This window comes from Tursiops truncatus, chromosome 13 (assembly GCF_011762595.2).
Source record: "Tursiops truncatus isolate mTurTru1 chromosome 13, mTurTru1.mat.Y, whole genome shotgun sequence".
In the NCBI taxonomy this organism is placed as follows: Eukaryota; Metazoa; Chordata; class Mammalia; order Artiodactyla; family Delphinidae; genus Tursiops; species Tursiops truncatus.
Genome location: NC_047046.1, coordinates 37564518 through 37580741, shown reverse-complemented (window position 1 = coordinate 37580741; position 16224 = coordinate 37564518). Strand labels below are relative to the sequence as shown.

Here is a 16224-nt window from a genome sequence, read left to right as displayed (position 1 = left end):
CACGTCATACCTGTTTGAATTGCCATATCAAAAAAAAACCCCAAAAGATTTGTGGAATCTAAAAAATACAATAAACTAGTAAATAAAACAGAAGCAGACTCACAGATGCAGAGAACAAACTGGTGGTTACCAGTGGGGAGAGGGAAGCGGGGAAGAGCGATATAGGAGTAAGGGGAAATAAAGGGTTATGGGATTATACAAAATCATCTGTGTGAAACTTTTTTTTTTTATTGGAGTATAGTTGATTTACAATGTTGTGTTAGCTTCGGGTGTACAGCAGAGTGACTCAGTTACACACATACATATATTCTTTTTCAGATTCTTTACCCATATAAGTTATTACAGAAAATTGAGTAGAGTTCCCTGTGTTTTACAGTAGGTCCTTGTTGGTTATCTATTTTATATATAGTAGTGTGTGTATATGTTAATCTGAAGCTCCTTATTTATCCCTCCCCACTACGTTTCCCCTTTAGTAACCGTAAGTTTGTTTCCAAAATCTGTACGTCTGTTTTGTAAACTTTTGTAAATAAGCTCATTTGTATTATTTTTTAAAAATTAGATTCCATGTATGAGTGATGCATAGGATATTTATCTTTCTCTGTCTGACTTCACTTTGTATGATAATTTCTAGGTCCATCCATGTTGCTGCAAATAGCATTATTTCATTCTTTTTTATGGCTGAATAATATTCCATTGTATATATATACCATTTCTTTATCCATTTATCTGTCGATGGACATTTAGGTTGCTTCCGTGTCTTGGCTATTGTATATGGTACTGCAATGAACATTGGGTTCATTATATCTTTTCGAATTATGATTTTCTCCAGATATATGCCCAGGAGTGGGATTGCTGGATCATATGGTAGCTCTATTTTTAATAGTTTTTAAGGAACCTCCATACTGTTCTCCATAGTGGCTGTACCAGTTTACATTCCCACCAACAGTGTGGGAGGGTTCTCTTTTCTCCACACCCTCTCCAGCATTTATTGTTTGTAGACTTTTTGATGATGGCCATTTTGACTGTGTGTATGAAACTTTTGAAAATTGTAAAGCACTATAGAATTTAAAGAACCTTTCATTCAATTTAAAAAAAGCATTATTTATCCCTTACATCAAAAAAAATAACAAAACAAAAAAAGATCAGTGTTGGCAAAGATGTGGAGAAAAGGGAACTTTTGTACACTGTGCAAATGTAAATTAGTACAGCCACTATAGAAGACAGTATGGAGGTTGCTCAAAAAAATTTTGCTTAGTCACCATTACAGCATTATCAAGAGAGGCTAGATTATCACACAATCCCCCAAATCTCAGGGGCTTACAAAAACAAAGGTTTATTTCTCCCTAACATGACCTGTCCACCATGGGTCAGCTGCAGCTTTGTTCCACATCCTATTCACTCTGGGACTCCATAGCAGCCTCTCTCAGGAACATCACTGACCATCATGGCAAAGGAAAAGAGAACATGGTGACCCATGAGCTAAATCTTAATGCTTTGGCCTAGATGCAACACATGTCACTCATTAATATCTCATGGCCAAAGTAAGTCATAGGCCAAACCTGCCATCAAGGAGAGGAGGATACATAATCATATGATTGGGAAGGACAGGAAATTGGGGGAACAATAATGTTTCCTACCACAATTATTTCCTTTTTCTTTGACCAACAAATCAAGGTTTTTACACATGAGCACCTCAATACCCCATTTTACTGAAAGAAAAGTGGTATGATTTTTATCTGTTTCTGCCAATTTAATGTAATCTTTTCCATTTTCCCCTTCCAAGCTATATTTCTTAGAGTGACAGAATTTTAAAGTTGGAAGTGATTTTAGAGATAGTCCAACTCAAGCTACTTATTGTATCAGTACTCAGGGAGGAAATTGTAACATGTCCATGTCCTAAATTGCAATTAGACACAAAACAGGATAGAACCCATGTCTCCCAGCTCATAATTGAATGCTGCTTCTACCACATATAGTTTCATTTTCAAACCTGAGTTATTAAAATGATGTGCTTTTTAATCGAGTACATGTTATTCAATACACGAACATGATTACAGAAAACACTTAAACGTGTAGGAAAAAATGTAAAGATGGAACTCATGTTTGGATATCACTTTACAACATATGCTTTTGTATACAGAATCTTCTGGTTGCAAATGGAAAACCCAACTCAAACTGACTAAAGAAGAGGAAATTTATTGACTCGTGCAATTATAAAGTTTAGGAGAAAAGTTGGCTCTGAGCTTGAATCCAGGGGCTCGAATGATGTCGTCAGGATCCTTGTATCTCCAGCTGTTTCCTCTGGGTGGGCCTCCTCACATAGTCTCAAGTCACTGAAGCACCAGGCTTACATTCTAGAAATGTAGCAGTCTCAGCCAAAAGCCTAATCATTCCTAGGATCTGGGGGAATCTTCTCACTGCTTGCATCATATGTCTATCCTTGAGCCTATTCCTGTGGGCAGAGGGTGTTACCAAACCAAACTTGGGTCCCCTTGCCCCATACACAGCAAAGCCAATCTACTGACACAGGGTTGTAAGGAAGGCAAGTACAACAGTTATTGCAGGGCCAAGCAAGGAGAACAGGCAGGTCATGCTCAAAAGCCCCGAACTTCTGATGGCTTTCAGGAAAGGGACTTTGAAGACAAAGTGAGGGAGAGAGTCTCAGGGTATGTGATCGGCTTGTGCACAATTCTCTGATGGGTTGATGGTGAGGTAACAGGGTGATGTTTGGGGAATCTCCATCAACCTTCTGGTTCTAATTGGCCTGGGGTCGTCATGCAGTTAACTTCCTCCACCTGGCGAGGGTTTTCGTATCTGCAAAACAGATCAAGGATATGGCTCAGGATATTGTCTAGAGCCCTTGAGGAGGAACTAAAGGTCCTTGACTTTGTTTTATAGCTAAATTATTATTATTTTGTCTTGCGTGGCTGTTTTCCTATGTTTCTGCATTTTCTTACTCCTCTGATTAAATTTGCTCTTTGGAACTCGTGGAAGACCTAGGAGGCTAAAGCTTTTTAACAAACGAGGTGGGGGACGTAAGTGGGGGACCTGTCCCCAGGAAGCCCTTGCAGGGTCCTGCTTGGCTTCAAGGGAAGCAGTGTTCTGATTGGTTACATGTGAGGTCAGACCCACACAAACCTTGTACATTGAGAGAGGAAGAGGAAGGGTTGGTTTGCAAAGGGAAAATCAGGCTGCTCTTTTGCAAAAACGCAAGAGGCAAAAGCAACAGATGTTCCTTATAGCTGCTGGTTGCGCTGGTTCTCTATAGGGAAAACCTGGAAATTTTGGCAAATTTTATAATCTTTAAAAAACTGAATAACAACCAGAAAATGGATTTGATAAATAGGTGTATGGTGAAAAATAACATGGGAGTAATTACTATAAGAAATTTTAGCATACACATGGTCAACTTTTTTGTGGAATCAAAGGAATCTGAATGTGAGGATAAGAAGTAAATTGGGAATCAAAATACATGTGATTAAAAGACTTTCTTTGGGAAGTGGCTGCACTTTTTCCCTCCTGTTTCCCTCCCAAACACACTACCCACCACCAATTTTTGTTAAAATGTGTGTGGGTTTCTAGGAGGAAAGAAATTTCTAGTTTTGTTGCTATGGCTCTCGGGTGAGTTGCCAGGAGGAAAACAACACCACTGCTATTTTTTTGACAGAGCATTCTGTCGCACTGAGAACTCACTTGAGAGCACATGAGCAAGCAGATTTTAAACCAATATTTCTGCTACTACCACCCAGTTCTCCATTTAAATTTTCTGCTTGAGTGTTCCAAAAATGTTGCTCCAAATTACATGATATGCAAATTATCCTTTTTCTCACTGTAGGAAAAAAAAAGTAGAGAACATTAATGTGGTCTTTCTGTCTTGACTGAAAGGGATCCCTATAAAAGAATTCTTGATGTAGGTTAGATCTTCACTTTGGAGTAAGAGATTACATGGAAGAAATTTCAGTATTACTCTTCTTGTTTGTGATGACTAGAGACTTTAAGAAGATAGAAAACCCCACTTAGCTAAGACTAAACTTTTTATCCTGGCACGCAGGCTCTCTCTAATTGCGTCCTATATCACCCACCCTACATTATCTATTGCCACAGCGCTGCACATGTGTCCTCTGCACTATTCTAGCTAGTCTCCTTCCTGTCCTCCACATGCATAGTTATTACTTATTTTAATAATTTTTTCCTACATTTTCTGATAGATTATGAGCTCCTGCAGTGCAGGGTCCATGAGTCGACAATAAATAATTGTTGAATTAATGAATTTGATTGCTATGATGTTTTGCTTTTTTCTGTCTCTCTAAAACCTTCCTGCCCCCAACTGCTTCCCATTTGCTTCTGTTTCTTTCTACTCTGAATTCCTATCAACAACACCAAAAATCCACTATTCAGCAAATATATCAGATACCCTCCGTGCTGGGTCTTGGCCCTGAGAGAGACTACATTTCCCAGACTTCCACGCAGCTTGGCTATATAATTGTTTTCACCAGCGAAATGTGAATGGACGTGGTTTGTGCACATCGCTCCCCTTACTCTTGCTTAAAAGGAAATTGCTGCCCTGTACTTTTCCCCATTAGGTTCTTCCTGTGTGCTGTAAACCCAAATGTGTCTGCAACCCATCTTCGACCAAATAGAAAAAGACAGGTTCTTTACTGCTTTGCTGCTCAAAAGAGTGATTTCCTGAGAGCTTGTTAGTATCTTAGACTTCATCCAAGACCTACTGAATTAGAAGCTGCATTTTAACAAGATCCCAGGTGATTCACATTCACATTAAACTTTGAGAAGCTCTGCTTTAGGGGCTGGCAGAGGAACTTTATGGAAAGAATGTTGATCTTTGATGAAGACCTCGTGAAGCAGAGCAATTGCTCCTCCCATATCTATATGATTTGGGAATATATATGTTATATATATTATATAAATAATTTGAATATGAATATACATGTTTTCAAATTATTTAAGGCTGGGCTTTTTCCCTCCAAGTGTTTATAATTTAGTAGAGGGGAAAAGATAGAGGAATATTAAAATTATAGATGCTATAAGAAAGTGTACTGCATATTTGCTGGTTTTCTTCTTAGGATGGGGGAAGCTTGTGGTAGACAGTGTAATGCTCCCCCAAAGATGTCTGTGTCCTAATTTCCTAAACCTGTGAATATGTTACTTTATATGCCAAAAGGGGCTTTGCAGATATGATTACTCTAGGGACGTTAAATGAAATTATCCTGGGTTAGCCAGGTGAGGCCAATGTAACCACAAGGGTCTTTATAAAGAGGGAGGCAGAGGAGCTGAGTCAGTAGAGTTGCTGGGAGGATGGAAGCTGAGGTTGGAGTGATGCCTTTGCTGGAGCAGAGCCGTGAGACAAGGAATGCGGGCAGCCTCTAGAACCTGGGAAAGGTAAGGAATGGATTTTTCCCTAGAGCCTCCAGAAAGAGTGCCGTCTTGCTAATACCATAAGGTTAGGACCATTCGTGGACTTCTGTCTGCCAGAACTGTTAAGATGATAAATTTGTGTTCTGGGGTTTTCTTGGTTTTTTGTTTGTTTTTGTGTTGTTGTTTTGTTTTAAGCTACTAAATGTGTGGTAATTTGTTACAGCAGTGATAGGAACTAAATACATAGCTCTTTGGTTTTGGGCAGCCCATGCCCCACACCCTGATGTGTCTGGGAGGTGGAGCCAGGCATTCTTTTCCTCATCCTTGGTCGATTATATGTTCTTGCTCAGGACGTGGAATTTTGAGAGAGTGAGGTAGACTTGGAATTAGAAGTTAGTCATGGAGGTGGTGGCAGCAGTGGCCAGACTATTTCTGTGACATGACCTGGCCTATGTTTCCCACTGCCCATGTCACTGGGTTCCTATCCGTTATCTAGACCTGTTTCACAGGTTTTCCTATTGATTCTGTCAGTTTACCCTGTCTTAGCAATTAACTCCTTCTCTCAGGTTTCTATTGTTTACAGCCAAGAGCTCTGATGAATTCAGAGAGCCATATAGTTAATGTGTGCATATTTCAATATTCCTAGTAGATTCTCAGTCTTAGGAGGGGAGAGCCTTTGTTTCATTCATCTTTGTACCTACGGCTTCTACAGTGAGTGTCTTGCACTCAATACATACTTGTTGAATAAAAGGAGCAAACAACTACGATGCTGCTACTTGAAAGAAAGGGGTAATTATAGAAGTAGGCTTGAAGTTTATACGAAGGAGTGAGCATTAAATGGAGACTTGAAAGATGCATAGGATTTCTGTTGGCCAGATAAGGAGGGGGCATTCTAAGCAATAAACCATAGGTGGTTCACCAGCTAAAAACCTTTCTGGTATTTGGCCACCTTTTAGAGACCTTGTTTATTTATTTATAAACATGCAGGTTAAGATAGTACCAATATATTCATTATTTAAAGAAGTCAATCCTAAGCAGAAGATTCTCTCCATTAGACACCTGCAGACCAGGGCTTAGCAATGTATGAGACATGGGGCGAGGTTGCTGCTCTCTACAACTCTTGCTGACGTCCAGGGAGACCAGCCATGCAGATTTCCTTTTATGCTTCCTTTCAGTGCTAGCACTGTTCCACATCCTCACTGTGCCCCATTTGTCTTCAATTCAAATTCCCAGATCCCCCAATGAGGCTAGAAGATAGTTGTACCAAAAGTTGGGGGTGTGTATGTTGAAAACAAAGTTAGTCTAGAAGACTCCCTGGTCATGTACACAATGAGTAAGCTCAAAATAGTTTTCTCTCACATTCCAGTTCTCACAGCATCAAGTAATTCTAGAGTACCTGCCAGATAGCCACAATTCCTGTTTATAGTTTGGTCGAGGGAATACAGACGTTAAAGAAATAGAATGATGAAAGTTACTAGAGGGAAAGCACAGGGTGCGATGAGAGACAGTATATGATAAGCACTGGCATCCTTCCATCTTTAGGCCTCCCTTACTGTCAACTTCACAGGGCAGCAAAGAGTTGCCCACTGAGGACCTATCCAGTATATTTTTAAAGATATATTTTATAGAACTATATTACTGAACATTTGGAAAGTAGAAAATAAAGCTACCCATAGTCCTCTACTCGAGCCACACCCTACAAAATCCCTCTCAAGTATTTTTTTTTTTTTTTTCCTGTACGCGAGCCTCTCACCGTTGTGGCCTCTCCCGTTGCGGAGCACAGGCTCCGGACGCACAGGCTCAGTGGCCATGGCTCACAGGCCCAGCCGCTCCGCGGCATGTGGGATCTTCACGGACCAGGGCACGAACCCGTGTCCCCTGCATCGGCAGGCGGACTCCCAACCACTGCGCCACCAGGGAAGACCCCCTCTCAAGTTTTTATTGTGTAATCTGAAATAGCTATCATTTATTGTACACTATGTGCAATGCCCTGTGCTAAGTATCTTCTATACAGGATCTTATTTCATCCTCGCAACAATCCTATAATGTAGACATTTTATCTCCATTTTATAGATCAGGGAACTGAGGCTCAGAGGTTACACAGCTAGTAATGAGATTCAAAACAAGTCTGAATCACAAACCAAATCCAACAACACATGGAAAGGGTCATACCCCCAATCAAGCTGGATTCATCCCAGGGTCACAGGGATGGTTCAGTATACACAAATCAATCAATGAGTTACAGCACATCAACAAAAGAAAATACAAAAGCCACATGATCATCTCAATAGATGCAGAAAAAGCATTTGATAAAAATTCAACATCCATTCATGATTAAAAATCACCAAATTTGGTATAGAGGGAACAAATCTCAGCATAATAAAAGCAATTTATGACAAACTCACAGCCAACAAAATACTCAACGGTGAAAAGCTGAAAGCCTTCCTGCTAAATTCTGGGACAAGACAAGGGTGCCTACTCTCACCACTTCTATTCAACATAGTATTGGAAATCCTAGCCACAGGAAACCGAGAAGAAAAATAAAAGGCATCCAATAGAAAGAGAGAGGTAAAATTGTCATTATATGCGATGACATGATACTCTATACAGAGAACCCTAAAGATTCCACACAAAAACTATTAGAAATGATAAATGAATTCAGCAAGGTAGCAGGATACAAGATTAACATACAGAAATCTTTTGCATTTCTTTACACTAACAATGAAATATCAGAAAGAAAAAGTTAAAAAAAATTGCTTTTTAAAATCACCAGATACTATAAAACTCCTAAAGGAAGGCATAGGCAGAATGCTCTTTGACATAAATCCCAGCAATAGTTTTTTGGATCTGTCTCCTAGAGTAATGGAAATAAATGAGACCTAATTAAGCTTAAAAGCTTTTGCACAGCAAAGGAAACCACAAACAAACCACAAAGAAAACCTACAGAATAGGAGAAAATATTTGCAAATGATGTTACCGACAAGGGATTAATTTCCAAAATACACAAACAGCGCATACAGCTCAATATCAAAAATACAACTCAATCAAAAAATGGGCAAAAGACCTAAATAGACATTTCTCCAAAGAAGACATACAGATGGCCAACAGGCACATGAAAAGATGCTCAACATCACTAATTATTAGAGAAATGCAAATCAAAACTGCAATGAGGTATTCCCTCATGATGCTCAGAATGGCCATCATCAAAAATTCTGCAAATAATAAATGCTAAAGAGGGTGTAAAGAAAAGAGAACCCTCCTGCACTGTTGGTGGGAGTGTAAATTGGTGCAGTCTATGGAGAAGAGTATGGAGGTTCCTTAAAAAGCTAAAAATAGACTTACTGTATGATCATGCAATCCCACTCCTGGGCATATATCTGGAGAAAAAGATAATACATGCACCATATTCATAGCAGCACTATTTACAATAGCCAAGACATGGTAGCAACCTATATATCCATCAACGGATGAATGGATAAAGAAGATGTGGTATACATATACAATGGAATACTACTCAGCCATAAAATAGAATGAAATAATGCCATTTGCAGCAACATGGATGAACCTAGAGATTATTACACTAAGTGAAGTAAGTCAGAGAAAGACAAATATCATATGATATCATTTATAAGTGGAATCTTTAAAAATGATACAAGTGAACTTATTTACAAAACAGAAATAGACTCAGACATAGAAAACAAATAATGGTTACCAAAGGGGAAAGTGGGGGGAGGGAAAAATTAGGAGTTTGAGATGAACAGATACTACTATTCATAAAATAAACAAAAAGGACTCACTGTATAGTACAGAGAAGTATATTCAATACCTTGTAATCTACACTGGAAAAGAATCTGAAAAAGTATATATATATTCTAATATATATATATATAATATAGAATATATAGAATCACTTTTCTGTACACCTGAAACTAACACAACTTTTATTTTTTAATATTTATTTATTTATTTTTGGCTGTGTTGGGTCTTTGCGGCTGTGTTGGGTCTTTGCTGCTGCGCGCGGTCTTTCTCTAGTTGTGGCGAGCAGGGGCTACTCTTTGTTGCAGTGCGCAGGCTTCTCACTGTGGTGGCTTCTCTTTGTTGCGGAGCACAGGCTCTAGGCATGTGGGCTCAGTAGTTGTGGCACGCAGGCTCTAGAGTGCAGGCTCTAGAGTGCAGGCTCAGTAGTTGTGGCACACTGGCTTAGTTGCTCTGTGGCATGTGAGATCTTCCCACAACAGGGATCGAACCCACGTTCCCTGCATTGTCGGGCAGATTCTTAACCACTGCGCTACCAGGGAAGTCCCTAACACAACTTTTAAATCAACTATACTTCAATTAAAAAAAGAAGTCTGGGGTGGGACAGGGAGGGTGGGAGGGAGGGAGATGCAAGAGGGAAGAGATATGGGGACATACGTATATGCGTAACTGATTCACTTTGTTATAAAGCAGAAACTGACGATTGTAAAGCAATTATACTCTAATAAAGATGTTAAAATTTTTTTAAGAAGTCTGAATCTATGAACAATGGTTTTATGTACTGCATAAATCCGATATACTCAATAAATCCAATATACTCTTTCCACTTAATATTACACATATTACTTTAAATAACGTTCTGCGTATCTTTGTGTTATTTTGGTCACATTTTGGATATTTTTATGATAGGCCTTGAATAATGAAGTAGGGAAGGGTGAGTAAGACTCCTGATGTAGACTGATAAAACTCACTCTCCTATGGGCTGCACTGTTTTAAAATATGGACAATTTAATTTTGAAATAGGGACAGTTTCAACTCCTCGTTTGCAGTATAGGTGATCATTATAAAACCTCTATATTAGGCAAGAAAGCACCTCAATTTTAATTTCCACGTTTTCGGAATTCCTTCGTTCATTTACAGGTTCTATTTCCTTTCTAACTCATCTAGACAGTTTTAAACTGATGTCAGCCGTGACAATTTAGAGTTTGAAAAAGGCCTCAGAAACCTTCCAGTCTATCTTCTTCATTTACCAGGCTGAGGAAACAGGTCCAAAACAATTAAGTGGAGGGCTGCACGTAACTTCCACGGGGCAGTCAAGGGCGCTGTTATCTACTCCTTTACTAGAGCCAACCTAGGGTACGAACAGGTGTTAGAAACAGCAGTAATACATTACAACCAAGACAGACCTATCTCTGAAATATTCAGATCATTTTGATGTTTATTTTTGTTGCAAAATCCTGAATGGGAGGCCTAGACATTTTCATTAATAAGTAGACCAAGTTGAGGGGCGGAGCAAGGCTCTTCTCCAGCCTTCATTAACAGAGAGAATAAAACCCCAGCTCGTACTGCCCCACCTTTTGGAAACGGGTGAACGACCTCCTAAGAAGCTGCGGCTGGGACACTAGGTTCCCGCTATGTCTGCAGCCGGGCGGGGCGGGGCGGGGCGGGGCTGGGAGCCGGTAGGCGCAGACGGGGTGCAGTGCGCAGGCGCGCACCTGTGAAGCGCAGGGGCGCCGGGTACCCGGCCGCTCCCACCTCCCTTGTCTCTCCACCTGCAGGCCCCGCCTCGCTTCCTCCCCTCAGACGCCCTGTGGCTCGGCCGGCGGACGGCGTGTTGCTGCGTCATCGCCAGTGGCCGGTTTGAATGAGGCTCTTGTCGCACTGAGTCTGCCGCCACTACCGCGCCTCCGCCTCGGCCGCCGCCACAGCTTCTTTGCGGCCCTTTCCTTTCGCCGCTCTTGCCAGGCCCAGCCTTCCTGCGCCACCGCCGCCTCCTAGCGCGCCCTGCCATGCCGCTCTACTCCGGTGAGCGCCCTCCTCGTCTCGTGCTCCGCAGTCCCGCCCGGGGCTAGGCCTCTGTGTAGGCCTGGCCTGCAGGGCGGGTGCCCCGCTGAGCACGGGGCGGGGATTCCGCGGCGTGGAGGGGACCCTGGCCCCTTTCTCTCTCCCTGCGAGTTCCGGGCCCTGCAACGCGAGGGAGCCGTGCCCCTCCTGGGCCACCGCGTGCGTGGGGTGGGAGCCGGAGGGGAGGTGGGGAAGCAGCGAGCGTCCGCCCCTCCGAGTGGTGACTCTGCAGAATAGTTCTGTCTCTATCCTCGCGTGCGGGGTAGGGTGAGGTTGTGTCCCGGGGCAGCAGGGACCAGGCTGGAGGTGCAGTGGCATTTCCTGAACCTCTTCAGTGGTAGCCGTAGCCGTGGAAGGGAGCGGCCAGGAGGGGAAGCCTCGGTAAGGGAGTGATGGAGGGACCAGAGATGTGAGGTTAAGCCTTCCTTCCTTCCTCGTTCTGGGGGTTTCCCTCCATAGCCTCCCTTCGCTTACCCCTTGCTGCCACCACCCCGTTTGTACCAATTTCATTTTTATCCCGAGGCAGATTGCGAGCTTTTTGCTTCATTTTCATTTCATCAGACACTGTTTTGTGTTTCTGTGTCCGAAGCACAGTGTTAGCTTTGAGAGGTAAAGGAATACAAATGGTCGCGGGTATCATTTCCTTTTGATTGGCGTTTGACAGGGTTTTTTTGCGTGATGGCAGTCCGAGGGGTTGGCCAGGGATCATGTTTTTACCGAGTTAATGGACCTTGCTGTCTCCTAGTGTAATTCAAAATGGCCCCTAAAGTGTATGTGGTGGCTCCAGTTGGCTATGGATGTGTGATTCATTGGCCATCCTTGACACTGTATCATAATTCCTTTATTGAAGATTCAGCGTTTTCAAAGAATGACATCAAACAAAATAATGTTTAAACTCGACATGGATTCTCGATGTTCTAGAATCTTGAATGCTTTAATAATGATTTTTTGTTTGTTTTTTTGGGTGAAGTATAAAAGAATAGCTTTATTGCTTTGCCAGGCAAAGGGGGCCACAGCAGGCTAATGCCTTCAAAACTGTGTGTCCCCAAATGCTTTAATAATGATTGCTCAACCTCTTTTTCTAAGGCCACAACAATGGAACAGTAGAATGGTACTTGAAATATTCTGTTTATGCAGTATAGAATTTAAGTGGCATTAATGAAGTAACGGCGGTAAATACCTGTGTATGCTAATACTTAAGCACACACAGGTAGTTTGTTCCCCTCAAAAAATGCCTGTACTCACCAAACTTTCTTAGAAATTGAGTTCCATCTTAAATATTTAATCAGATCTTTTCCTCATTTCCAAAATGAGGGAATTGAAGTAGATTTCTAAGGTTTCTTCCTTTGACATCTCCATATTGAGAATCTGTATTTTCAGATTCTGCAAAAAGCCCTGTATTAAAACAAGAACATCTTAAGTACTGTCATAAGTTTTGATAGAAAATTAAACGTCCAGACACTTACGTGTTTAAGAAGAAGTGCTGTAAAAATTAGCGAACACTTTTTTGTCTGGTACAAAGCTAATGTTTTTTTTTTTTTTTTTTTTTTTTTTTTTGCGGTACGCGGGCCTCTCACTGTTGTGGCCTCTCCCGTTGCGGAGCACAGGCTCCGGACGCGCAGGCTCAGCGGCCATGGCTCACGGGCCCAGCCACTCCGCGGCATGTGGGATCTTCCCGGACTGGGGCACGAACCCGTGTCCCCTGCATCGTCAGGCGGACTCTCAACCACTGCACCACCAGGGAAGCCCAAAGCTAATGTTTTTTATACATGTTGCTTTGTTTTAATTTTCAACATAGTCCCGTGGTACTAGTATAATTCTCCTTTATGGCAGCGGTCCTCAACCTTTTTGGCACCAGAGACCAGTCGTGGAAGACAGTTTTTCCACAGTCCCGGGGAGGGGTTGGGGAGGAATGGTTTCGGGATGATTCAAGCACATTACATTTATTGTGCACTTTATTTCTATTATTACTACATTGTAATATATAACGAAATAATTATACAACTCTCCATAATGCAGAATCAGTGGGAGCCCTGAGCTTGTTTTCACTTCCCACTCACTGATAGGGTTTTGATATGAGTCTGCAAGCAGTTGATTTATTATGGTCTCTGTGCAGTCAGATCTGTCTGCTAATGATAATCTGTATTTGCAGCCGCTCCCCAGCGGTAGCATCACTGTCTCAGCTCCACCTCAGATCATCAGGCATTAGATTCTCATAATGAGCGTGCAACCTAGATCCCACGCATGCGTAGTTCACTGTAGGGTTTGTGCTCCTATGAGAATCTAATGCTGCCACTGATCTGACAGGAGGTGGAGCTCAGGCGGTAACGCAAGCCGTGGGGAGCGGCTGTAAATACAGAAGAAGCTTCTTTCCCTCACCTGCTGCTCACCTCCTGCTGTGCGGCCCGGTTCCTAACAGGCCATGGTGTGGTATGGTCCGTGGCCTTGGGGTTGGGAACCCCTGGTTTATGGGTAAGCAAAAAGTTTAACTTGCCCATGGTGACACAGCTAAATAAATTTCAGATTCGTCTTCATTATTTCTAATACAGTTTTGATTTAGTCCTCCCTCTTTTGTTTGTACTATTGTTATATGTTTCTGGTTTGTCTCAATGATTGTAGTCGTTCCCCCTTCAAACCAGTATTTTCTCTGCTGCTGCTAGAGTGTTCTAATGTTCAAACCAGACCAAAGTGGCCTTTATGAAAACCTTTCAGGGGCTGCACATTTTGTACAACCTAAAGCCTGTATGTTTTAACGTGACTTATGTTATCTTCCCTGATTTGATCTTTGGTCAGTTTCTCCTTTTTCAGCTGCTTCCCCTTCACTCTGGGAATTACTTGTATCTCAGAGGACACCATGCTGCTTTATGCTTTTGAGTGTCTTTTCCAAGAATGCTTTTATTCTTATTCTCTAACACCTGATTTTTTCTTTGAGACTCAAAGTTGATAGTGGTAACTCACAGTTAACACTTTCTCCAGAGAATCCTTCCTCCCTCATGAAGCATTCCACTGTGCTCCTCTAGCATTTGTAATATTTATATTGTATTGTTAATTATTTTAACCTTTTTCCCTCTCTCCTTTATTAAACTGTGAGTTCACAGAGAGTCTCCCTAATCCTTGTTACTGGGCTTATCATTGAATGAACGCTAACACGTTAATTGAACTAGTGAAAGAATAGGGATTTGGAGTCAGGGTCACTTTTTTATATTCTGATTTTAGTAATCAGAGAAATTAGACAACTATTAATTATGGGATTCTCATTTTGAGTAGGTATAAAGTTTTCAGTGGAAAAAACTGTGTACATCCTTGAGTGAGTGAGTTTGTTTGTTTGTTTATTTATTTATTTTTGACTGTGCTGTATGGCTTGTGGGATCTTAGTTCCCTGACCAGGGATTGAAACCGGGCCCTGGGCAGTGAAAGCATGGAGTCCTAACCACTGGACCGCCAGGGAATTCCCTAGTTTGTTTATGTTAACATATTTCAAAAGTTAGCTATTTTATAAGATTGAAATTTTTTTATTGTGGTAAAATATATGTAACATAAAGTGTAGTTTTAAACAGTTTTAAGTGCACAGTTTTTAACATTGAGTACATTCAGATTGCTCTGCAGCCGTCATCACCACCCACCTCTAGAAATTCTTCCCGTTCCTAAAATGAAACTCTGTACCCCTGTTTCCATTTCCCCCAGCCTCCAGGCAACCCCCATTCTTCTTTCTGTCTCTAGGAATTTGACCACTCTAGGTACCTCACATAAGTAGAATCATACAGTATTTGTCCTTTTGTGACTGGCTTGTGTCACTTAGCATAATGTCTCCAAGGTTCATCCATGTGGTAGAATGTGTCAGAATTTCATTATTTTTTTAAGGCTGATTAATGTCCATTGTATATATATTCCACTGTTGATGGGCACTTGGGTTGCTCCCATTTCTAGGCTATTGTGAAATAATGCTGCTAGGAACATGGGTATACAAATATCAGTTTGATTCCCTGGTTGCCATACTTTTGGGTATATACCTAGAAATGGAATTGCTGGATCACATAGTAGTAATTCTATGCCTGATTTTTGAGGAACCACCATACTTTCTGTCACAGTGGCGGTACCATTTTTATATTCCCAGAGCAATGCACAAGTGTTCCAATTTCCCCACATCCCTGCCAACACTTGTTATCTTCTGTGGTTTTGTTGTTGTAGCCATCTGAATGGCTGTGAAGTAGGATTTCTATAATTTTTAATAATTTAGCTATATTTTTGGATTCTTCTTAATATTTGACCACCTCTTGCTCAGGAGGCAGACCTTTCAGTTCTTCTATACCTTTCTTCCTATAATCCGGGATCTATATTCCTTAACCTGTTTTCAGTGTGCTTTATTTTCCCAAGAATATTTTTTCTTCTCAAAATACTCTAGCCTTTCTTTCCCCTCTCTATTTCAGCAGTATGTAATATTCAACTGATTTTAATGATTGTTTAAACACATTCTGAAGTCTGTGAACTTTATTTTGGGAAGTGTTTCAGTGTGGTCATATTTTGCAGATACTATTGGAGTAGGATTCAGAAGCCCTGTATATTTACTGACTGGTTTTGTGACATTAATCAATCAGCTTCTTTTAAGTCTCAATTTCCTTATTTATCAAATGAGAAGTTGGATTAGATCCAGTTAAATTTTATCCAAGATCTGTTGCATTCACTTCACTCCTGATTTGGTAGGCCTTAGGTGTGTAAAAAGATTAATGACAAAGTTTGGCTTTTAAGAACTAGCCTAATAGTTCCCTAAGGATCTTCTAAATCTTAAGTCTTGTTATTTTGTAAATTAAAAAACAAATTATGGTTTGTTTGCAGTTACTGTGAAATGGGGAAAGGAGAAATTTGAAGGTGTAGAACTGAATACTGATGAACCTCCGATGGTGTTCAAGGCTCAGCTTTTTGCACTGACTGGAGTCCAGCCGGCCAGACAGAAGGTTATGGTGAAAGGAGGAACATTGAAGGTAAAATTTAGTCCAGATTTTCATTATGTACTAGTGAAAATAACTAGCACCA

The 16224-nt window shown here is 41.1% G+C and overlaps 1 protein-coding gene across 2 annotated transcripts in view; it reads left to right on the top strand.

The window, feature by feature from the left end:
• The first annotated feature begins 10936 nt into the window (after nt 1-10936).
• USP14 (ubiquitin specific peptidase 14) overlaps nt 10937-16224 on the top strand; it is a 46643-nt gene continuing 41355 nt past the window's right edge. Inside the window, exons 1-2 of one of the 2 annotated variants that reach the window (XM_004322016.4) lie at nt 10937-11154; nt 16027-16172. In XM_004322016.4, coding sequence (XP_004322064.1) covers nt 11139-11154; nt 16027-16172 — 162 coding nt within the window. In that variant the 5' untranslated portion in view covers nt 10937-11138. Of the gene's footprint in view, nt 11155-13610; nt 13666-16026; nt 16173-16224 lie in introns of those variants that run through there. The other variant, XM_019930560.1, reaches the window with a different exon arrangement.